At 47.1% G+C, this 25,560-nt stretch overlaps 1 protein-coding gene across 1 annotated transcript in view; it reads right to left on the bottom strand.

Annotated features, from left to right (window-relative positions):
* The window catches only part of LOC124551212, a 70,318-nt gene extending 62,271 nt beyond the window's left edge, over nt 1-8,047 (bottom strand). Inside the window, exon 1 of the mRNA XM_047126202.1 lies at nt 7,925-8,047. Coding sequence (XP_046982158.1) covers nt 7,925-7,980 — 56 coding nt within the window. The 5' untranslated portion in view covers nt 7,981-8,047. The remainder of the gene's footprint in view (nt 1-7,924) is intronic.
* Between the last annotated feature and the right edge of the window lie 17,513 nt (nt 8,048-25,560).

Below are 25,560 nucleotides of genomic sequence, written 5' to 3'. Positions count from 1 at the left end.
CCCGTTTTTGAGCCAAAAATAACCTTTTTGAATCAGAAGAATTACTCCAAAAAATAATACCATATGACATAAGCGTATGAAAATATGCGAAGTATACTACTTTTCGTGTTGAAATGTCACTTATTTCAGATACTGTTCTAATGGTAAATAAAGCGGCATTTAGTTTCTGAACAAGATCCTGAACATGGGCTTTCCACAACAGCTTACTATCTATCCGTACGCCTAGGAACTTGAACTGTTCCGTCTCGCTTATAACATGCCCATTCTGTCTGATTAAAATGTCAGTTCTTGTTGAATTGTGGGTTAGAAACTGTAAAAACTGAGTCTTACTGTGATTTAGCATCAAATTATTTTCCACAAGCCACGAACTTATATCATGAACTACATTATTTGATAATGTTTCAATATTACACACAAGATCCTTCACTACCAAGGTGGTGTCATCAGCAAACATAAATATTTTTGAATCATCTGTAATACTAGAAGGCATATCATTTACATAAATAAGAAACAGCAGTGGCCCCTGCACCGACCCTTGGGGAACGCCCCATTTAACAGTGCCCCATTGGGACTGAACATCATTACCACTCTCAATATTGCGGAGGATTACCTTCTGTTTTCTGTTCTTAAAGTAGGAGGCGAACCAATTGTAAGCTACTCCCCTTACTCCATAATGTTCCAACTTCTGCAGTAATACTTTGTGGTCAACACAGTCAAAAGCCTTCGCTAAATCAAAGAAAACACCTAACGTTCGCAACCTTTTATTTAATCCGTCCAAAACCTCACAGAGAAAAGAGACTATAGCATTTTCAGTTGTTAAGCCATTTCTAAAATCAAACTGTACATTTGACAGCAAATTATGTGAATTTAAATTCTGCAGTAACCTTGTATATACAACCCTCTCGATAACTTTAGCAACCACCGATGGCATAGAAATAGGTCTATAATTGTCAACATTATCCCTGTCTCCCTTTTTATAAAGTGGCTTCACTACCGAGTACTTTAATCGGTCAGGAAACCGACCACTCCTAAAGGAAAAGTTACAGATATGGCTAAGTACTGAGCTAACATACGTGGAACAATACTTCAGTATTCTGCTAGATACCCCGTCATATCCATGAGAGTTCTTGGTCTTTAGTGATTTAATTATTAACTCAATCTCCCTCTTGTCAGTATCATGGAGGAGCATTTCAGGTAACAGTCTCGGAACACTTTTTTCTAAGAGCGCTGTATGATTCCCTGTTGGGACTAGGTTTCTATTCAGTTCACCTGCTATATTCAGAAAGTGATTATTAAGTACTGTACATATATGCGACTTATCAGTAACACGGACATCCCCACTACGCACTGATTCTATATTCTCGACCTGTCTCTGCAGACCAGCCACTTCCTTTACGACTGACCACATGGTTTTAATTTTATCCTGAGACTTAGCTATTCTATCTGCATACCACATACTTTTTGCCTTCCTAATAACTTTTTTAAGCACCTTACAATACTGTTTGTAATGGGCTGCAATGTATGCTTATTTCTACGTAATGTTCTATTGATGTTACTACAAGATGTTTCACCGCATGACAGAATGGCGATGTACTTCCAACATGATGGATGTCCGGAACATAGCTCGAGTGCGGTTGAAGCGGTATTGAATAGCATATTTCATGACAGGTGGATTGGACGTCGAAGCACCATACCATGGCCTGCACGTTCAACGGATCTGACGCCCCCGGATTTCTGTCCATGGGATAAGTTGAAGGATATTTGCTATCGTGATCCACCGACAACGCCTGACAACATGCGTCAGCGCATTGTCAATGCATGTCGTTACACGTATTGCCAAATGCATTGAGGTTGACGGACATCATTTTGAGCATTTATTGCATTAATGTGGTATTTACAGGTAATCACGCTGTAACAGCCTGCGTTCTCAGAAATGATAAGTTCACAAAGGTACATGTATCACATGGGAATAACCGAAATAAAATGTTCAAACGTACCTACGCTCTGTATTTTACTTTAAAAACCTACCTGTTAGCAACTGTTCGTCTAAAATTGTGAGCGATATATTTGTGTCTATTACAACGCCATCTATCACAATGCGAGAAAAGTGGTCCAAGTAAAACATTCATATTTCTTTACGTAGTACACAAATATATAATAAAAAATAGGGGTTCCGTTTGACCTATGGCAGCGCCATGTAGCGGGCCAACCATAACGCCATCTGGTTTCCTCCTTCCAGCTAGACGAGTTTCGTTCTTTGTAGCTTTTTCGGTTGTCGCTTATTTCGTGAGATATTTGGCGCCGTCATGATCAATGGACCACCCTGTATACTGATGCAGTCTGAAGCGACCAATGGAAACTTGTACTAAGTCAGGGATTCAAACCGGGGTCTCCTGCTGACTAGGCAGGTGCGCTGGCCACTACGCCACCCTGGCATAACGACTTTGGAACCTTAGCGCATCTGCCTCCTTCCCATTCACGCCTCAGCCCACTTGGTATTCACTCTAAACTCAAACAGCATTGCAGAGGCTCTCGAACTCTATTAGAGTAACACCTTCACATCAAACGATTCGGGGATTCGGATTGAAGAGCAATGGATGTGAAAGGGTCCTGTGGTCCCCTTTCATTATCATTTTATTTGCATTCCAGTGATACAGAACTCTCCGGCATGCGCGCGAGTGATTGAATGTGGGTGTGTTTCATTTTGCTATACGGTAATTTAGTCTGCTGCAGAGAATCAAAGGTAGTCGTACAGAATGGTAAACCTTGTACACTATTGGCCATTAAAAATTGCTACACCACGAAGATGACGTGCTAGAGACGCGAAATTTAACCAACAGGAGGAAGATGCTGTGCTATGCAAATGACTATCTTTTCAGAGCATTCACACAAAGTTGGCGCCGGTGGCGACGCCTACATCGTGCTGACATGAGTGAAGTTTACAACCGATTTCTCATACACAAACAGCAGTTGACCGGCGTTGCCTGGTGAAACGTTGTTGTGATGCCTCGTGTAAGGAGGAGAAATGCGTACTATCACGTTTCCGACTTTGATAAAGGTCGGATTGTAGCCTATCGCGATTGCGGTTTATCGTATCGAGACATTGCTGCTCGCGCTGGTCGAGATCCAATGACTGTTAGCGGAATATAGAATCGGTGGGTTCAGGAGGGTAATAGGAACGCCGTGCTAGATCCCAACGGCCTCGCATCACTAGCAGTCGAGATGACAGCCATCTTATCGGCATGGCTGTAACGGATCGTGCAGCCACGTCTCGATCCCTGAGTGAAGAGATGGGGACGTTTGCAAGACAACAACCATCTGCACGAACAGTTCGACGACGTATGTAGCAGCATGGACTATCAGCTCGGAGACCGTGCCTGCGGTTACCCTTGACACTGCATCACCGACAGGAGCGCTTGCGATGATGTACTTAACGACGAACCTAGGTGCACGAATGGCAAAACGTCATTTTTTCGGATGAATCCAGGTTCTGTTTACAGCATCGTGATGGTCGCATCCGTGTTTGGTGACATCGCGGTGAACGAACATTGGGAGCGTGTATTCGTCATCGCCATACTGGCGTGATGGTATGGGGTGCATTGGTTACACGTCTCGGTCACCTCTTGTTCGCATTGACAGCACTTTGAACAGTGGACGTTACATTTCAACTGTGCTACGACCCGTGGCTCTACCCTTCATTCGATCTCTACGAAACTCTACATTTCAGCAGGATAATGCACGACCGCCTGTTGCAGGTCCTGTACGGGCCTTTCGACTGCTGCCCTGGCCAGCACATTCTCCAGATCTCTCACCAATTGAAAACGGTTGGTCGATGGTGACCGAGCAACTGGCTCCTCACAATACGCCAGTCACTACTCTTGATGAACTGTGGTAACGTGTTGAATCTGCATGGACAGCTGTACCTGTACACAGCATCCAAGCTCTGTCTGTCTCAATGCCCAGGCGTATCAAGGCCGTTATTACGGCCAGAGGTGGTTGTTCTGGATACTGATTTCTCAGGATCTATACACGCAAATTGCGTGAAAATGTAATCACATGTCAATTCTAGTATATTTGTCCAATGAATACCTGTTTATCATCTGCATTTCTTCTTGGTGTAGCAATTTATTGCCCAGTAGTGTAGTTTTCAGGTAGGCAAAGAGGTTTGCCCCTTTGTGTGAATGTTACCGGTGTTAGGTTGGTGGCAGAAGCCTCATCTCTGGGTTTTCCTGGCCACGGTGTCGCGTGGGAGACGTTAGAGTGTGTGGACAGTCAGTCTGCTTCCAGCTCGCCGAGGGTCTGCAGCTGAAGTCTCTTCGAAGAAGGGTGAGCTGACTTAACCGCGTGGCCCTTTGTCTCATAGCAAGAGGGGAGACTTTAGATTTTGGTCTCGCGTTTCATCTTATAAAGATTGATTTGCTGGGTCCCAGCAAGGAATGCAAGTCTTTTGCAGACTTTCAGTTTGATTCCTAGACTTGACTTTGATCCGTAAGAAGAACATAGCACAAAGGTGTTGCATACGTTGAAGCCCCCACGGTTCAGTGTGAATGTTTGTGTGCCTGCAACTGCGTGTGTATGCATTCTAATCTTTTCAGAATCTTGGAAATTTTTGCTTCTTTGTGAATTTTCTTTGTCTAATTACTTTATGCCCGGTGGAAACCATCCACATGGGTTACTATTGGAGTTTGTTGGTCATCTGCCATTATTGTTTGTCTGTTCAAATGTGTCCTGTGTAAGATGTTAATTGTTCGCGACTGCATGGTTTGATGTTACTAAAATATGGCGACTGTAAGTAGAAATTGTGTCTCCACGAACCACGTGGGCACACGAGTCTGTTGTGAAACGTATAGCGTTTCACAAGCATTTGTACTTAGTTACCAGGCAACAGCAGTCTATAGAAGCATTACATCAATGTTTTAGGGAATAAATAATTTTGCCTCCAATCTTATCCAGTGTACCGATGCTACGTCTCAGTTAACTACGCCATTTACCGTGTTGTTTTCCTTGTTAGCCCATCTATAGTGTTGCCATGTGCACAGGTCCAATAATTAGTGTCCTTTTCTTATTTAAAACAAATGCTTTGGAATAGATCTTGTTTTCAGCAATGTTGCTGCAAGGTGCACATATGCACAGTGTTCGTGCTCTCTTTACATTATTCAATATTTGATTGACCAGAACACTGCGTGGATCATATTAACAATTACATTCCATTTTTATCACTTACTTCACAATGAATGTACTTTTGTGAGTTTTCTTATAAATAAATTAAGTAATTATCCAACTCAGCGCAACCTCTTATATGTTGTGTGGCTAACGTTGGTGGCGACCAAATCTTTTACACTTTCAGCCATTGGGATACATTCAAAGTGCGCTTCACGCTACTTACACATTCTACGGAAGGCGTTCTACCTCCTACATGTTAATGACGAATATGCTGCCATGTACCCTACGGTCGCCTAAAGAGACCCATAACCCCTTAGACACTGAAGCATTACGGGGTTGCATACGTGCAAGGCGTAGCCTCCCCGGCCAGCGTCGAACAAGGACGACAGGCGGCAAAAAAATCGCCAGAGGTCCTCCGAGCCAGGGACCTATTTTCTCGGGAATGTCACGTGTGCGGAACTTGATCTTCTGTGTCCCAGGTATATAGCCCGGCGCAAGCCAACAAGTCGGCAGTCGGCTGCACCGGAGCTCTGGGCCAGTTACTGCGCCGGTTCTTAGCAGCCCATCAGTCAGAGCCCGGTCGGAAGCCGTCACAGTGGGACCAACGACTTTCCATCGACACCGCAAGACGCTCAGCTCTGTCTTTAGCGACTATCAGTGACACAGTCTTCATGTCTCTCTACGTTTATGCAATGTTCCAGGCCTGTATCAGAAGTTGTAATAGTTTTTTGTTGAAGAGAATTTTTCCTTGGTTATTACATTTCTCTACTGTGGTCCGAATAAACACCTGTTCTTGATTACGTTTTATTATTGAGCCCTTTCTTTGGGGCGACGTCGTTGTTTTCCCGGGTAGTGTGAGTGGGCGAGTTTGGTACTCAGGAGGAGCCAGGTCCGTGCAGTGTCAGAACACGCTGGGGCCGCTGGCGGAACGCATGGACATTTCACAATATATATAAATGACCTAGTAGATAGTGTCGAAAGTTCCATGCGGCTTTTCGCGGATGATGCTGTAGTATACAGACAAGTTGCAGCATTAGAAAATTGCAGTGAAATGTAGGAAGATCTGCAACGGATAGGTACTTGGTGCAGGGAGTGGCAACTGACCCTTAACATAGACAAATGTAATGTATTGCGAATACATAGAAAGAAGGATCCTTTATTTTATGATTATATGATAGCGGAACAAACACTGGTAGCCGGTACTTCTGTAAAAATCTGGGAGTATGCGTGCGGAACGATTTGAAGTGGAATGATCATATAAAATTAATTGTTTGTAAGGCGGGTGCCAGGTTTAGATTCATTGGGAGAGTCCTTTGAAAATGTAGTCCATCATCAAAGGAGGTGGCTTACAAAACATTCGTTCGACCTATACTTGAGTATTGCTCATCAGTGTGGGATCCATACCAGGTCGGGTTGACAGAGGAGATAGACAAGATCCAAAGAAGAGCGGCGCGTTTCGTCACAGGGTTATTTGGTGAGCGTGATAGCGTTACGGAGATGTTTAGCAAACTCAAGTGGCAGACTCTTCAAGAGTGGCGCTCTGCATCGCGGTGTAGCTTGCTGTCCAGGTTTCGAGAGGGTGCGTTTCTGGATGAGGTATCGAATATATTGCTTCCCCCTACTTATACCTCCCGAGGAGACCACGAATGTAAAATTAGAGAGATTCGAGCGCGCACGGAGGCTTTCCGGCAGCCGTTCTTCTTCAGAAACGCTTTCCTTGCCATTGCCAGTCTACGTTTTATATCCTCTCTACTTCGACCAGTATCAGTTATTTTGCTCCCCAAATAGCAAAACTCCTTTACTACTTTAAGTGTCTCATTTCGTAATCTAATTCCCTCAGCATCACCCGACTTAATTCGACTACATTCCGTTATCCTCGTTTTGCTTTTGTTGATGTTCATTTTATATCCCCCTTTCAAGACACTGTCCATTCCGTTCAACTGCTCTTCCAAGTCCTTTGCTGTCTCTGACAGAATTACAATGTCATCGGCGAACCTCAAAGTTTTTATTTCTTCTCCGTGGATTTTAATGCCTACTCCGAACTTTTCTTTTGTTTCCTTTACTGCTTGCTCAATATACAGATTGAATAACATCGGGGAATGGCTAATACCCTGTCTCACTCCCTTCCCAACCACTGCTTCCCTTTCATGCCCCCGACTCATAACTGCGACATGGATTCTGTACAAATTGTAAATAGCCTTTCGCTCCCTGTATTTTACCCCTGCCACCTTTAGAATTTGAATGAGAGTATTCCAGTCAACATTGTCAAAAGCTTTCTCTAAGACTACAAATGCTAGAAACGTAGGTTTGTCTTTCCTTAATCTTTCTTCTAAGATAAGTCGTGAGGTCAGTATTGCTTCACGTGTTCCAACATTTCTGCGGAATCCAAACTGATCTTCCCCGAGGTCGACTTCTACCAGTTTTTCCATTCGTCTATAAAGAATTCACGTTAGCATTTTGCAGCTGTGACTTATTAAACTGATAGTTCGGTAATTTTCGCATCTGTCAACACCTGCTTTCTTTGGGATTGATATTATTATATTCTTCTGGATGTTTGAGGGTACTTCGCCTGTCTCATACACCCTGCTCACCAGATGGTAGAGTTTTGTCATGACTGGCTCTCCCAAGGCCGTCAGTAGTTCTAATGGAATGTTGTCTTGAGGTATAGGAAAAGTGAATGGCAGTGTAAGGACAAATGTAAGAAGAGTACAAGAGTAGTAGATGTAAGATTGGTGGTTGGGGCTTTCAGTGGCGTACGTACCCCGACGCAGAGCAGGAGTCTATGCAGTCGGCAGCGACGAAGCACGCGAGGTCCATAGCGAGCTGGTTGTTGGCCGTGGTGTCAGTGAGGCCGGCGAGAGCAGCCAGGCCGTCGTCGCATCCCTCGTACCCGAGGCTCTGGCGTCCCAGCGTCCAGCTCGTTATCAGGCGAAGCATGGCACGCTCCCCGATGGACCGATACTGGAGGGTCTTGTAGGCTATCAACACATCAGTGCGGCCTGCAAAACGTTGTAACGTATTACTGTCTTTACGACGTTTCTCGTCGAGCCATATGCGTTACTTGCATTTCTAGCTGCTTTTTTCACACAAATAATGATAAAAATTCAGAAATTCAGGGTCGCCACCAGCCCAAGCCCTTCCTAACCATTTACAAAATAAAACGGAGCTGGAAAATATTAGTGTAATTACTTTAATAATTTAATTACAAGTACGCAAATTTCTTCAAGCAGCCAGATAAATATCACTCCGTGTCGTGCAAGATGCAAATTCCAAAATGAGATTTTCACTCTGCAGCGGAGTGTGCGCTGATATGAAACTTCCTGGCAGCTTAAAACTGTGTGCCCGACCGAGACTCGAACTCACAGTTTTAACGTGCCAGGAAATTTCATATCGGCGCACACTCCGCTGCAGAGTGAAAATCTCATTCTGGAAACATCCCCCAGGCTGTGGCTAAGCCATGTCTCCGCAGTATCCTTTCTTTCAGGAGTGCTGGTTCTGCAAGATTCGCAGGAGAGCTGCTGTAAAGTTTGGAAGGTAGGAGACGAGGTACTGGCAGAAGTAAAGCTGTGAGGACCAGGCGTGAGTCGTGCTTCGGTAGCTCAGATGGATAGTCTGCCGCCGGCAGTGCTGCGAGACGGTCACACGCCAGAGCGGGCGAGGCGCGCACGGTGTGTTTGCGTTTACTTCGGCCGCTGTCAGTGCCGTTTTCCCTTCTAGACCACCATGGCACACAACTATCGGAAGAAGACATTACGTTTCAACTTTTGTTCCGACTTCGCCCGACCCAAGGCCCTGGAGGTAGAACGATTTATTCGCGATGAAGTTAAAATATCACCAACGGATCTAATTGGTATCCACTTGTCCATAGTTAGCAGTACCGTCTACGTCAAAATGATCAACGATGCGGCGTGCGACAAGGTGCTTCAAGAGGCAAAACGTGGACTGCGCTTCTGTCATTCCGACGGCAATGTCGGACCCGTTACCGTCGATCACGCAGGTCTCGGCACACGGACGATAAGGATCTTCGAACTGCCGTTCGAACTACCTGCAGACGTCGTCATCGAGGCGCTCCGTCCCTATGGCAACGTTCTGGAACATGTTGCCGAACGATTGGTACAATTTCAAACCTATCCAGTTTTAAACGGTGGTCGACAGGTCCGCATCGAGTTGCAGAAACACGTGCCTTCCTATCTACGTATCGGAGGCTGCCGTGCCATTATAATGTACGACGGCCAACCTCGGACCTGTTCCGGTTGCGGGAAAGAAGGTCATCTACGGTCTGAATGCATTCAACGACGTGTCGCGCAGCTCCCGTTGTCGGAAGCGTCCGTCACACCCACGATGACCGTCCTGCCGGTCACTTACGGAGCGGCTCTCGCCACGTCTACAGTTTCGTCCAGTCCGTCGCCCGGTCCTTCCAAACGGCACGTCCCACCGTCCCAGTGCAGACGTCCCACCTGACAACCTTGCCGCCGAACGGGCTCCCGCACCGAACGCTGAGGCGAACAGTACTTTTTCACAACACCTGTTTGACCATTTCATTGTACCCACCGACGCCTTCGAACCAGGTCGACGCTCCTCTTTGCCGTCGTCCGACACTGAGGAACACGTGCGCAAACAACGCTCGCCACGCAGGCGCAAACGCCGTCGCCGTTCACCCACGGGCTCTCAAAGCGTCGCCACCCGCGACGACGAAGACGACACCCAGCCAGCCGACATTTCCACGCAGAGGTCGGCGGACAACTTTCAAGATAAACAAGACGTTTCGCAGGACGGGACCACCATGGAGGTCGCCACGCACAATGTAACGATCGGTGCGCCGGTTGAGACGCCTGTCTCCCCGCCGGCAACTCCAGATCTCTCTCACCACGACGCAATTCCCATGGACATTGGACAGACCTACGGCACAGGAGCATGACATTGACGAAGATACGCCCCCTCCTCCGGATGAGTTGCCTCCGCCGGACAAGGCTGCCTGTTAACATCAAAAGCGAGGCACTGCAGCTGATGGGACGGGACTTCCTGTCGGTGCCCTCCTCTTACTTCCCTTGGTGATGGTAGATGCGCGTCCACCACCACTGAAACAAACGTACCGGTTTACCACACTGAACATCAACATGATCGGCACTGCACCCAAGCTGCAACTCCTATGTGACATGCTTCGGGCCTCTGACGACGACGTCGCCCTTCTTCAGGAAGTACGCGTTGCCACACTACCACTAGTCTACGTCTACGACTCATACACGTCCACATGTGATCAATCAGGGCGTGGAGTGGCTTTCTACATACGCGAAGGAATCCCACTCAAGGACACGACAATCCTTCCCTGTGGAAGAGGCATGGCTGTTACCATCTTCGACACGCGCGTCATCAATATCTACGCTCCGTCTGGCTCCACGAACCGTCGGCAGCGGTCCACTTTCTTCGGACATGACGTGGCGCCCCTGTTTTCTGGACGTTATGATCGCCTTATCATGGGAGGCGATTTCAACTGTGTCCTCCATCCGCAGGACCAAATGCCTGGTTATTCGCCATGCCCGGCGCTGCTCACCTTAATCGAAGATTTTCATCTAGTGGACGTTTGGGAGAAAATTCATGGCAATACCCCCGGTTTTACCCATTATACAGCACATTCTGCGAGCAGACTGGACCGGTTTTATATCTCTGCCCACCTTGGCAATGAAGTCGCCCAAGCTGAACGATGGCCCCTTGCATTTTCGGACCACTGCGCCGTCATTTGTTCCCTGGCTCTGCCACCTCAGTCAGTGTGGCGCAGCAGAGGTTACTGGAAGCTTAATACCTCCCTCCTTAATGATCCACACTGCCGACAATGTATTGCCACTACATGGGAGTCTTGCGAAAGACGCCTTCCGCAGTACACATCCACGTTCCATTGGTGGCTCACATGTGCCAAACCTGCAATCAGAAAGGCCTTCATACAATGTAGCAAGGAAGCAGCAGCATGGCATCGAGAAACCACAAATTTTCACTACGCCGTCCTCCGTGAGCTCGATGCAGTCCCTCCATCACCTGACACTCATAGGGAACGACAACGTACTAAAGCTCGTCTCCTCTCTCTTCAACGTGCACGACTGCATGGTGTCGTAGTGCGTTCCCGACGACAAGACCTCCTCCACGACGAAACCCCATCCACAATCCATGCCGCATCCGACCATAGTCGTCGACGTCGGCTTTTCGTCCCCAACATCACGACCTCCGATGGTGTTCACCACACAACACAGGCGGCAGTGATGTCTGCCTTTGCTGAACATTATCGCCAATTTTATGATGATGAACCGGTGGCGACGCCCATTTCTGGTGATCTCCGTCCTTCCCCTGATCGGACCCTCACCGTAGCGGAGTCAACGTCCATGATGTCTGCAATCACCGCAGAAGAGGTGGTAGATGCGATCAACAAGGGGGCCAAGAACAAATCACCCGGACCAGATGGTCTCCCGGTGGAGTTTTACCGGGCGTTCACCACGTTAATGCTTCCTCGCTGGACGGAAATGATTCAGGAACTCTTTACTCCGTCCTTCCCAATTCCACCTGAATTCGTCACTGGCATTCTTCTACCTGTGCCTAAACCGAAGGGAGGGTCTCATGTCTCTGCACATCGCCCCCTTACACTACTGAATGCAGACTATAAAATCTATGCACGCCTCTTAGCAGCACGCACACGCACCGTCTTACCTACGGTCCTTTCACCTGAGCAGACTGCACGTGGTTGTGGAGCCACCTTACAAACAGCCCTAGGAGAATGCCGTGACCTCATTGCACTGGCGTCGGTTTGTCGCCTTCGTGCAGCACTGGTATCCGTAGATTTCACGACTGCCTTTGATCGCGTTCGACACCCATTCCTCCTCATGGTGGCGACACGTATGAGGTTCCCTTTACTTTTTGTCGATGCCATTCGCCGGTTACAACTTCCCGCGGTCTCGAAGGTACAAGTCAATGGGAGGCTTGTAGGACCGATTCCTATACGCCGCTCTGTGCGTCAAGGATGCCCTATGTCTACTTTACTATATGCCATTGCACTTGAGCCCCTCATCACTGGACGTACCTCTAGACTGCAGGGCCTCACTTTGCGAGCCTACACATTTCACTGTAGGGCTTATGCGGACGATCTCCTCTTTCTCACCTGGTCCTCCACGGAACTCAATGACGCCATCCAATGGATCCACCAGTATGGACGTCTTTCTGGTAGCATTCTTAATGTTCGTAAATCGACTAAGATGCACATTGGGCGCGGCCTCCCGGCTATCGTGCCGACCCCACTCCCAGTCAGTGCCACCCTTCGTTACTTGGGTATCGAATTTACGAGCTCCACACACCGCACAGTGGCCCTGGATTACCGGCGGCTTTTGCAGTCGTTTCGGCCCCATGTCCGCGGTCAAGTGCACCGTAACTTAAACCAACTCCAACGTGTGTCCAATGTCAACATGTATGTCGCCCCTAAACTGGTACACGTCACCCAGATCCTCCCAATGCCGTTACTCCTTGGCCGCCACATCCAATCAGCCTTTGGATATTTCGTGTCAGCAGGGGCACTTTTCAAAGTCCGCTACAACACTCTAACACTGTCTCCTGTAAAAGGTGGCCTCGGACTCGTCAACGTGCGGGCACGATCTTCTGCACTCTTTGTCCACACTCTGTTGCGACACTGGCAGGGGCCGGTCCCGTCCTTAACACGCAGTCTCTTATGAGGTGTCACCGCCAGACACCACACTTGCTAGGTGGTAGCCTTTAAATCGGCCGCGGTCCATTAGTATAAGTCGGTCCCGCGTGTCGCCACTGTCAGTGATTGCAGACCGAGCGCCGCCACACGGCAGGTCTAGAGAGACTTACTAGCACTCGCCCCAGTTGTACAGCAGACTTTGCTAGCGATGCTACACTGACACATACGCTCTCATTTACCGAGACTATAGTTAGCTTAGCCTTCAGCTACGTCATTTGCTACGACCTAGCAAGGCACCATAGCATTTGATATATTTCTTGTGAAGCATGTACAAACAAGAGCGATGTTCTCTAATTGTGGATTAAAGTTAAGTATTCCAAGAACTACGTTCTTTTCTTTATAGGATAATTACTTTACCTTGTTCCAGACCTCACGCCAGTCTGCGTGAGCTTAAGCGCGTGCCTTTCGGCTTCCTCTCATAGTGACTTGGCTGTCTTCCCAAGTCACAACATTTTGGCGACGAGTCGCAAAAGGGTCTTCTTCTTTATACTCGCTTAAATTACTTGTGTCATGGCTTCGCCACAATCTCCAGAAGTACTGTACGAATTTTATCGCTTACAGAATCAGCAGACGCAGGCCTTATTGGATGCCCTTGGACAGCTCGGCCAGGGTCAACGTGCAATGCAAAACGATGCGGCCGCCGCTTCACCGCTACCGCAGCCACAACACGCAGTTGCACCACCTTTTCGTCCTTTTGATGCGGCACTGGAAAGCTGGACGGAGTGGTCACGCCAATTTGGATTCCAGCTCGCCGCCTACAGAATTCAAGGCATTGAGCGGCAGCCTTTTTTGCTTTCGTGTGTAGGCGTCCAGACGTACCGAGTGATAGTGAAATTATTTCACCGACGCGACGTAGCAACTCTGTCATACGACGAAATTTTGTCGGCATTAAATGCATATTTCAAATAATCAGTCAATGTCGTTGCAAAAAGGTATATGTTCTTTCATACAAAACGTGCGGCCGGTCAAACTAATCGGGAGTGGATTGCAACTTTGCAAGCCCTTACTAGGGATTGTGCTTTTGAGTTTGAATGTGGCCTCCCTTATTCAGATACTATGGTACATGATGCAATTGCACAGAACGTTTCTGATGTTCGTATCAGGGAACAGATTTTGCGACTAGTCAATCCCTCCCTTCAACAAGTGATGGACATATTGGATAGGCAAGACACACTTGACTTTGCTCAGGAATCATTTGCAACTTCGCCAGCTGTGTGTCACATTAACCGGCCCGCCGGGCGCGCTGCACAGAACAGTAAACAGCCCTCGCGCCCGTCCGCGCAGCTGCCGCCAAGCACTCCGCTAAGTGTGCCGTGCAAGCAAGCAAATGCAGTGATAAAATCATGTCCGCGTTGTGCTACTAGACATTCGCGTGAGAATTGCCCGTCACGCCAAGTTATTTGCTTTTTCTGTAATAAAAAGCGACATGTTCAGAGCGTTTGCCAGAAAAAGCTCAGATCGGACACTCCCAACCATTCCAGGCAATTTGCTTCACGCCGGAAATGGAATCGAACCAAGAATACCCAGGCTCGTGAACCGTCGCCCATGGAAATTCATGCAGTTCATTCCACTCCGCCCAGTGCCACTTTCTCTATCAGTGACTGTGTTCATCCCACAAATAGTGTGCGTCGCCGTCGACGGAAATCCCGTCAAGACGCAAGTGCTTCTGTACCAGAGCCTGTTCACGTTGCACGAGACAGTCGCTCTTGTCGTCGGCAGGACAATAAACTTTTTGTAGACTTGGACATTAATGGCAACGTGGTCCCATTCCAGCTCGATACCAGAGCTGCAGTTTCATTGATCAATAAAGACACATACAAACAAATGGGCACACCTCCCTTGCATGCCGCAAATGTTAAGCTAACTACATATTCCGGTCACACGATCCCTGTGTTAGGACAGTGCAGCCTTCTTGCAACATACAAGGGACAAACAAAACTTGTGTCTGTTTACGCCCTTCGTTCTTCTTCTGCAGTGGACTTGTTTGGTTTAGATTTATTCCAGTTGTTTAACTTGTCTATAGTAAATCAGGTACTATCAGTGAATCATACTGTGCCTTCAGATAGTGTTTCTCGTCTATGTGAAGAGTTTGCAGACATTTTTGCACCGGGCCTTGGTTGCGCTATGAACTATAAAGCACATTTGGAACTGAAAGTCAACGCGCAACCGAAATTTTTCAGAGCGCGCAATGTTCCCCACGCATTGCGTGATGAAGTTGCAAGAACATTACACGATTTGGAATCACAACGTGTGATTGAACGTGTGCAGGCTTCTCTCTGGGCTTCACCCTTAGTAATATTGCCAAAACCTTCAGGAAAATTGAGACTTTGTGTGGACTTCAAAACTACAGTGAATCCGCAACTAGTGATTGCAACTTTTCCTTTACCCCGCCTGGAAGATCTTTTTGACAAACTGTACCCGGGTAAATATTTTTCGAAGTTGGACCTAGCGGATGCGTACTTGCAAATTACGGTGGACGAAGAATCCCAGCGTGTCTTGGTGGTTAACACGCATCTTGGTTTGTACCAATTCAAAAGACTACCATTCGCGTGTGCATCCACCCCTGCATTGTTTCAGCAATATCTGCAAACTGTTTGTGCCTCGGTCCCTACTGCAGCAAACTATCTGGACGATATTGTGATCTCCAGAAAGACGGAAGAAGAACATTTAGCCAATCTCAGAACATTAATTCAGGTCTTGCGACAAAATTGTCTTCGCTTGCGGAAGGACAAATGTGTGTTTTTTGCTCGTGACTTACCCTATCTGGGCCATGTACTCAATGTCCAAGGCATACATCCCAGTCCAGAGCACCTCCGCGCCACACAAGACTTGCATTCGCCGCAGAATTTGAAGCAGCTACAGAGTGTGCTGGGAAAAATTAATTATTACCACAGATATGTGCCACATGCCTCTTCCATTTCAGCTCCGCTTCATCGCTTACGCCGTAAAGGTGTTCAGTTTGTCTGGACGACGGAATGCGAACCCGCCTTTCGCCAGTTGAAATCGGCGTTGCTTACCCATACTTGCCTTACGGCATTCGATCCCCAGAAACCCCTTTTGTTGATGGTGGATGCATCGGATTTCGGGATCGGTGCTATGCTTGCGCACAAAGATGGATCGCATGGTCGCCCTATTGCCTTTGCGTCCAAATTGCTCTCGTCTGCGCAAAGAAATTATTCACAGATAGAGAAAGAAGCTTTGGCTCTCGTCTTTGGTGTTACTATGTTTAATGATTTCTTGTATGGTCGTCACTTTACCATCATCACAGACCACAAACCTTTGACGTCGCTTTTTCATCCGAACAAGCCTGTACCTCCACGTACAGCGCAGATATTCATTCGCTGGTCTCTTTTCCTCTCGCAGTACCGCTACGATATCTTGTATCGGTCCACTGCTAAGCACGGAAACGCCGATGCGTTGTCCCGTTTGCCTGTTGCTGATGACAGAGCATTCGATTCTTCCGAACTTGCTTGCCTGCTCATTGACGCGGAAACCGATGAAGTGGTCGAATCGTTTCCGATTGATTTTCGTCGTGTGGCTACGGCCACAGCTGCTGACCCTGTCCTTGCTACCGTTTTGCGTTTTGTTGCTACGCAATGGCACTTGTCACAGTGACGGATCGAGGATCCGTTGGTTCGCCGATTTTTTGCTCACAAGGAGAGACTTTTTGTTCGCCGTGGTGTTTTGCTGTTGCGTTCTGATAATGATCAGTCCAGGGTCGTAGTCCCACGTTCGTTACAGTCCTCTTACGGCTTCTCCACCAAGGACATTGGGGTATGGTGAGAACGAAACAACTTGCTCGTCAACACTGTACTTGGTTCGGAATCGATGCTGCGATTACGAATATGTGCTCTTCTTGCATGGCGTGTGCCGAACAACACTCTGCACCACCGCGGAAATTCTTTGCATGGCCGAAACCCACTTCCCCTTGGCAACGCTTGCACATCGATTTTGCTGGTCCATTCTGGAATGCTCGATGTTGGTTCTGGTCGATTCCTTCAGTAATTTTCCTTTTGTTGTCCGGATGTCTTCCACGACGTCATCTGCCACCATCCAAGCGTTATCCGCTATCTTTTGCATTGAAGGTCTTCCACGGACTATTGTTTCCGACAATGGCCCACAATTCATGTCCGCAGAATTTCAGTCATTCTGCAAGGCCATTGGTATTCAACATCTGACATCCGCGCCGTTTTCGCCTCACTCAAACGGTGCCGCTGAACGATTGGTTCGGACTTTCAAGTCACAGATGTTGAAGTTGAAAGAGTCGCATTCTCGGGAGGACGCGTTATTGCTCTTCTTGTCCTAGTATCGCTCTCAGCCCCGAGATGGTCGCTCGCCGGCTGAGTTGCTCCACGGTTGTCCTCATCGAACCTTGATGTCTTTGCTGCATCCGCCGCATCAGGTTCCTGTGCAGCGGCAGCCACCTGTTTTTGCTCCAGGCGACGTTGTATACTATCGCAACTATCGCGGTTCACGGCGTTGGCTCGCAGGGCGCATTCTTCGCTGCCTCGGCCGCGCTATGTATCTGGATTTGGGGGCTTCTGGTGAGGTGCGTCGGCATCTCGATCAGCTGCGCCCCTGTCGTGCACGGGTTCTGCCGCTCCCCGTCTGCTTTCATCGACGGTGCCGTCCGGTCAGCGCTCTGGGGACCCATCTACTGGCTCGCCTCAGCCCCAGGTGTTACCGACGATGCCTTCCATTTTGCCCCATGGCGACGCGCCGCCGCCGCCGGTCCTCCCGCCGGCGCCGCCCGCAGTGGATGCTTCGCTGCAGCCGCCAAGCGCCTCCCTGGGTCACGCGCCGCCGATCGCTTCCCGTGACCAGCTGTCCTCCGACATGGAACTCTTGCCCGCTCCGGACCAGATGTCGTCTTCGCCCGTCGGGTGCCCCAACGCGATGGAGGTCGACCCTTCGGCCCCTCCTGTCTCTCTCCGGGCGCATACACCGCATGTTGGCGTGCACCCTGGACTAGGTTTTCAGGCGTTTCCTAGCTCCCCTCGGATCGAATGGCCGGGTGTGGGTGGCACAGCCTCGCCTGTTGTTAGGCTCCCCACCTCGTCGCATACGTCAACATGGGGTCCTCCCCACGGCGGGTGGAAGCCTTATAACACAACTGTACGCCGATTTGCGGGGGAGGAATGTGGTGTCACCGCCAGACACCACACTTGCTAGGTGGTAACCTTTAAATCGGCCGCGGTCCATTAGTATACGTCGGTCCCGCGTGTCGCCACTGTCAGTGATTGCAGACCGAGCGCCGCCACACAGCAGGTCTAGAGAGACTTACTAGCACTCGCCCCAGTTGTACAGCAGACTTTGCTAGCGATGCTACACTGACACATACGCTCTCATTTGCCGAGACGATAGTTAGCTTAGCCTTCAGCTACATTTGCTACGACCTAGCAAGGCGCCATAGCTTTTGATATATTTCTTGTGAAGCATGTACAAACAAGAGCGATGTTCTCCAATTGTGGATTAAAGTTAAGTATTCCAAGAACTACGTTCTTTTCTTTATAGGATTATTACTTTACCTTGTTCCAGACCTCACGCCAGTCTGCGTGAGCTTAAAAGCGTGCATTTCGGCCTCCTTTAGCAACACGGTGTTGGCACTTCTGCCAACACTTCATCTTAGATATCCTCCGACCAGCTTCTCTTGACCCACCGATCAATGTGGCACCTATTTCTCCATTATTGTACCACGTCGCCAATTGTTTCACAGAACTCAGCTACGTTCGGGCCAATCTTCCAGTCACCCGTCCTCCCCGTACAAAAGATTATTATCGTTTGTTTATGCTGTACAACCCTTGCGATCCCATGGTGCTACAGCATCCTGACATTAACTGGCGCACGGTTTGGGGGTGTGTACATGCACCCTTTTTACCGTCGTTTGTGTCTGCACTCTGGTATATTTTAGTCTATGGAAAAAATAAATGGTTCAAATGGCTCTGAGCACTATGGGACTCAACTTAGAACTAGTTAAACCTAACTAACCTAAGGACATCACAAACATCCATGCCCGAGGCAGGATTCGAACCTGCGACCGTAGCGGTCTTGCGGTTCCAGACTGCAGCGCCTTTAACCGCACAGCCACTTCGGCCGGCAAGTCTATGGAAAATTCCCGACTAATAGTCGACTTTATCGTATAGGACTGGCCACCTCCCCACTCTGTCCTGACGTCAGCTCTAAGACACCGACGAGCACCGTCTTATGTGCCCCCTGAAACAAAACGTATGGCTCCTCATCTAACGAATCGTGGGCTTTTACCTCCGTGCCCCGCCAACGACGGTAACCCCGGATTTCCTGTTGTTGTCCCAGACATTTCACTACCCTCTTGCTAAGCACCATGCCCTCATCTGATTTCGGGGACAGGCTTTAGAATACCTCTTTCAGAGTGGTCCACATACAGTCCTTGACTTCTGGTATAAAGTTGTGACCGCGCATAGCACCCTCACCCGAAAACCATCTTACCGACAAACTTTTGCCGGTTATCTCCGCAGCGTCTTCCTTGACCCCCCTCAAAGTTGGGGTGTACCAAGCCTACCTGTCACATGATACAACACCCTTATCCATGTTCTCATGCATCGACCAAAAAAAAAAGGAAGGGGACAGAATATGTTATATTTTGTTGTATTTAATGTTTTTCTTTTTAATATTTTTTTTGTTTAACTAACAGTCGTTTGTATTTTTTAAATGATACCTTGAAGAACTCTAGCATAGTGAATATATATGTACTTTTAGTTTGTTCAATACAAATTATTAAAAAAAAACAAAGAAAAGAGGATGTGTTATATTTTGTTGTGTTTAATGAGCCGGCCGGGGTGGCCGAGCGGTTCTAGGCGCTACAGTCTGGAACCGCGCGACCGCTACGGTCACAGATTCGAATCCTGCCTTGGGCATGGATGTGTGTGATGTCCTTAGGTTAGTTAGGTTTAAGTAGTTCTAAGTTCTAGGGGACTGATGACCACTGCAGTTGAGTCCCATAGTTCTCAGAGCCATTTGAACCATTTTTTTGGTATTTAATGTTATTCTAATAATTTGTTCACTTAACACTAATTTGTATATGTTTAACTGGTACCTTGAAGAACTGTTGCTTGGTGTATATATATATATGTACTCTCCGTTTGTTCAATAAAAAAAAAAGATGGTAGAGCGCTTGCCCGCGAAAGGCAAAGGTCCCGAGTTCGAGTCTCGGTCGGGCACACAGTTTTAATCTGTCAGGAAGTTTCATGAAGCAACTTGATTAATACAGGATTGGAAATCAGAGTAAGGGGGTAAGATCGACGCCAAAGAATTTATCGTAGATTATTTATTGTAACTAAATATTTGGTTGCACATCCTAACTACACATAACTGGTGCCTGATTCGAAATATTTAAGTAAGAAATACGTGAGAATGAAACAGAGCATAATTTAACTACAGCAAGAAGAAACACAGCAGACGGGGGTGGGAGACAATTATACTATCATCTCCTTTTCATTAATACCATAAAAATATCTAAGTGAGATTTGCATTACGATTATACGCATGCTCTATTCTGGACACAGGTTTAACCAATGCACAAGACTGTGCGATCATTATTTAACATATTAACTGCGTCTGCTGCTTGCAAACGGCCGAACTAGAGCACGTGGTGCATTCTGACTCAAACTGTTGTGCTGCTTTGTAGAAAGCGCACGATAGAACAGATATTCTTGCAGAAATTGTAGCTCATTAAACAAGCAAACTGTTAAAACAAAGCCTATTGTGGTGTCGTGGTGAACCAGAAGGGTCACTGATTACCAAACACGTGGCACAAAATCGGCACACGCAGACAAAAGCAATTTCCACAATATATAATACTAAAAATCATTTTAAAAAATAACTCGCTTCACACGCTTCAGTTTAGCTAAAGTTCTTAAGTATTTCCCCAGTTAAACATAACGAAGTCCTAACTCAACCTGATTCCTATCACTTGAAACCCCCCTTAACAGCTACGATCTGTGCTCACCAAGCGTTCACCGAAGAGTGCCCCTTTCTCTTACCTAGCTCCTCGTGCAGCGGAAGCTAGCAGAGGGGTAGCCCTCCAACCTCACACACAAATACAGCTTTCGACACAGCCGTCGACTAAGAAGGGGAAACCTCTCTGTTCAGGAATTGGAGACCTAAGTTGGTCATCCTGTGCTCTACTTTGAACGAGAAACAACATCGTCTGCTCCCAGCAGACGATGACCAACTCAGCGATTCCCACAAAACAAAACCGAAACCCACATTAAAACACACATATAATAATCAATAGGCCTTGTTTGAGTGCTCAGTCTTTCTGGAAGAGTTCATGAATTGAGCTAAAATCAGGTAGTAAAATGAATAGGTTGCACAGAATTCGACAAGCGACTTATGAAACGACTTCACAGAGATGTTTCAATGTTTTCACTCATCTTCATGCATGTACACAATTCAGGCAAGATTTTATTAGCTAGTACTACACAGAGGTGATGGCGATATGCATATACAGGGTGGTCCATTGACAGTGACCGGGCTAAATATCTCACGAAATAAGCGTCAAACGAAAAAACTACAAAGAACGAAACTTCTCTAGCTTGAAGGGGGAAACCAGATGGCGCTATGTTTGGCCCGCTAGATGGCGCTGCCATAGCTCAAACGGATATCAACTGCGTTTTTTTTAAATAGGAACCCCCATTTTTATTACATATTCGTGTAGTATGTAAACAAATATGAATGTTCTAGTTGGACCACTTTTACCGCTTTGTGATAGATGGCGCTGTAATACTCACAAACACGTGGCTCACAATCTTAGACGAACAGTTGGTAACAGGTAGGTTTCTTAAATTACAATACAGAACGTAGGTACGTTTGAACATTTTATTTCACTTGCTCCAATGTGACACATGTACCTTTTTGAACTTATCATTTCTGAGAACGCAAGCTATTACAGCGTGATTACTTGTAAATACCACGTTAATGCAATAAATGCTCAAAATGATGTCCGTCAACCTCAATGCATTTGGCAGTATATGTAACGACATTCCTCTCAACAGCGAGTACTTCGCCTTCCGTAATGTTCGCACATGCATTGACAATGCGCTGACGCATGTTGTCAAGCGTTGTCGGTGGATCACGATAGCAAATATCAACTTTCTCCACAGAAAGAAATCCGGGGTCGTCAGATTCGGTGAACGTGCGGGTCATGGTATGGTGCTTTGACGACCAATCCACCTGTCATGAAATTTGGTATTCAATACCGCTTCAACCGCACGCGACCTGTATGCCGGACATCCATCATGTTGGAAGTACATCGCCATTCTGTCATGCAGTGAAACTTCTTATATTAACATCAGTAGAACAGTACGTAGGAAATCAGCATACATTGCACCATTTAGTTTGCCATCGATAAAATGGGGGAAATAATCCTTGCTCCCATAATGCCGCACCATACATTAACCCGCCAAGGTCGGTGATGTTGCACTTATCGCAGCCATCGTGAATTTTCCGGTTGCCCAATAGTTCAAATTATGCCGGATTACGTTACCGTTGTTGGTGAATGACGCTTCGTCGCTAAATAGAACGCGTGCAAAAAATCTGTCATCGTCCCGTAATTTCTCTTGTGCCCAGTGGCGGAACTGTACGCGACGTTCAAAGTCATCGTGAAGCTATTCCTGGTGCATAGAAATATGGTACGGGTGCAATCGATGTTGATGTAGCATTCTCAACACCGACGTTTCTGAGATTCCCGATTCTCGCGCAATTTGTCTGCTACTGACGCGCGGGTTAGCCGTGAAAGCAGCTAAAACACCTACTTGGGGATCGTCATTTGTTGCACGTAGTGGTTGACGCTTCACATGTGGCTGCACACTTCCTGTTTCCTTAAATAACGTTACTATCCGGCGAACGGTCCGGATACTTGGATGATGTCGTCCAGGATACCGAGCAGCAAACATAGCACACGCCTGTCGGGCATTTTGATCACAGTAGCCATACATCAACACGATATCGACCTTTTCCGCAATTGATAAACTGTCCATTTTAACATGGGTAATGTATCACGAAGCAAATACCGTCCGCACTGGTGGAATGTTACGTGATATCACGTACTTATGGTTTGTGACTATTACAGTGCCATCAATCACAAAGCGAAAAAGTGGTCCAACTAAAACATTCATAAGTAATAAAAATTCATATGTAATAAATTCATATGTAATAAAAAATAGGGGTTCCTATTTTAAAAAAAACGCAGTTGATATCCTTTTGACCTATGGCAGCGCGGGCCAGCCATAGCGCCATCTGGTTTTTCCCTTCAAGCTAGACGAGTTTCGTTCTTTGTAGCTTTTTCGTTTGATGCTTATTTCGTAAGATGTTAGGCCTGGTCACTATCAGTGGACCACCCTGTATACGTTTGGGGCCTGAAGATGACTTTTGGATCTAAATACAGCCCCCAGTTTTGTTATCAATATTATTCAAGCACCACAGTTGTCAACAAGGTACTGTGCAAGCTAGTGGGTCGCTCCATAATGGTGTGAGCTGTGTTTGTATGGAGTGATTGGCTCCTTTGAGCCAACTGAACCTGTCATTGACTGGAAATGGTTACGTTAGTGTATTTGGAGACCACTGCCAGCCATTCATGAACTCCATGTTTAGAAACAACAGAGTCATGCCAGGTAGCCACAGCTGATTGCGACTGGTTTGCAGAATATCCCGGACAGATCAACAGAATGATTTGGCCAGCCAGATCGCCCGACATTGATCCCATTGAACATTTATCAGACAGACGCCAGAGGTCAGCTCGTGCACAAAATCCTTGCACCGGCAACACCTTCGCAATTGTGGACGGATACGGAAGCACCATGGCTCAATAATTCCGACACCATACTAGGTGGTATCATATGGCTTTTATCACCTCAGTGTGTCTACGTCAGCAGTAGTCACTGAGACGGCAGTTAGTGCACGTCAACATGGCTTGAGGTGTCCTGCGTCCTTCGCCACAGAAGTAATTAGCGTATCAGCTGACGGTCAGTACGAGGACCTTAGTGGTGGCTTCCATTGGTCCGGAAGCAGAGAGAGATGCGGCGACAGTAGTCGTGCACGACGACAACACTCTACACAGGAGTTTCAGCAGATCGATTTTTCAGACGAGTCCTTGTTCTGATAAGAGCATCGTGATGCTCATGTGTGGAGACTCCGAAGAGTATGAACGTGACTAGGTTACATTCGTCGCTCTCCTCGTACATGCCCATTACCTGGGGTTACTGACTGCGTTTGCCAGTTGGTACACAACACATAATCGGAACTGCTACGAGGGGCGTTCAATAAATAATGCGACACATTTTTTTCCTTTTAACCCTTTCGGGACGGAGCGCGTTTCCTCAAAGCGGAGCGATTCGGCGGCGCTGTACGGGTTCCAAAATGGTTCAAATGGCTCTGAGCACTATGGGACTCAACTGCTGAGGTCATTAGTCCCCTAGAACCTAACTAACCTAAGGACATCACAAACATCCATGCCCGAGGCAGGATTCGAACCTGCGCGCGTAGCGGCCTTGCGGTTCCAGACTGCAGCGCCTTTAACCGCACGGCTACTTCGGCTGTACGGGTTCCATATCCCTTAGTTTCTTTCATCGCTTATGTTTGACTTACGGGTGTAATTTATTTCTTTTTTTTTTGTAAATGAAGCTTAAAACACGCTGTCTACCGGTATACTGTTTTCATTATTCCATATAACGCAATTTTTGACTTGGCGGTGGTGTTAAAACAGAAAAAATGAAAATTTTGATTTTTTGTTACTTTTTTTTAGTTGTGAGGTGAAGCATTGAATTATACCTATTGAAATTAGTTGTATCTTAGTCTTTAAAGTTTTAGCTTTAAAACGACATACGTGCGTGGGAAGAAAAATAAAAAGTCCATTTTGAGCGAAGAAAAATTTAATTTACGTCAATAAACAACAAAATTTCATAAAATTTGCTTAAAACAAACTTTACAACTTTTGCATATCGAGTTTTCGATAGGCAACCATATTTTACAAGTCCTCTCGGTACTTTGCTACTTTGTGATGCCTGTTGAAGAACTCAGGCAGATGAAGAGAAGGGTTGGACAGACAAGTTTCGCAGAAGAAAAAAGGGAACCGTTTTCACCCTCCTGGCTTGGAGCGATCACTGCAAACGACACAGTCACACTGTTTTCCGGTGTCTATTCTTGCGATAGCTTAGTACAGGCTGTCCATCCTGTGTAGGTCACCATGCTCAGAGCGTGGCCTCTTCCTCGAGCCCTGACCTCGCCCACAAGCTCCTTGACGAGACTCTTCCGAAACTGCAAATGACTCTTTGGTGTCTCTCCTCTTTTCTTTGCTACGATGACATGCAGTAAGTAAGCGCTGACGATCGCCAACTCATATTAGCCAGAACGGTTACCCTTTTGTCAGGATGCGCCCCGTCCCGTGTCGATACTCAAAGTCAGTTCCTAGATACAGCACTGGGTGTGTGACGTGACAATCGGTCCACGTATACGGGCCTCGCGTCCCATAGCGACTGTCACGTCGGGCCATGTTTACGGACCTTGCGTCCCGAAAGGGTTAAAAGTAGGTCGAATTTATTCAGGATTCCAATACACTATATTATTCCCTACACTTTTAGCTACAAAACCCTATTTTTCAACGTAATCTCAGTTCAATGCGACGA

This window comes from Schistocerca americana, chromosome 9 (assembly GCF_021461395.2).
Source record: "Schistocerca americana isolate TAMUIC-IGC-003095 chromosome 9, iqSchAmer2.1, whole genome shotgun sequence".
NCBI lineage: Eukaryota > Metazoa > Arthropoda > Insecta > Orthoptera > Acrididae > Schistocerca > Schistocerca americana.
This window is presented reverse-complemented; position numbering and strand designations above follow the sequence as displayed.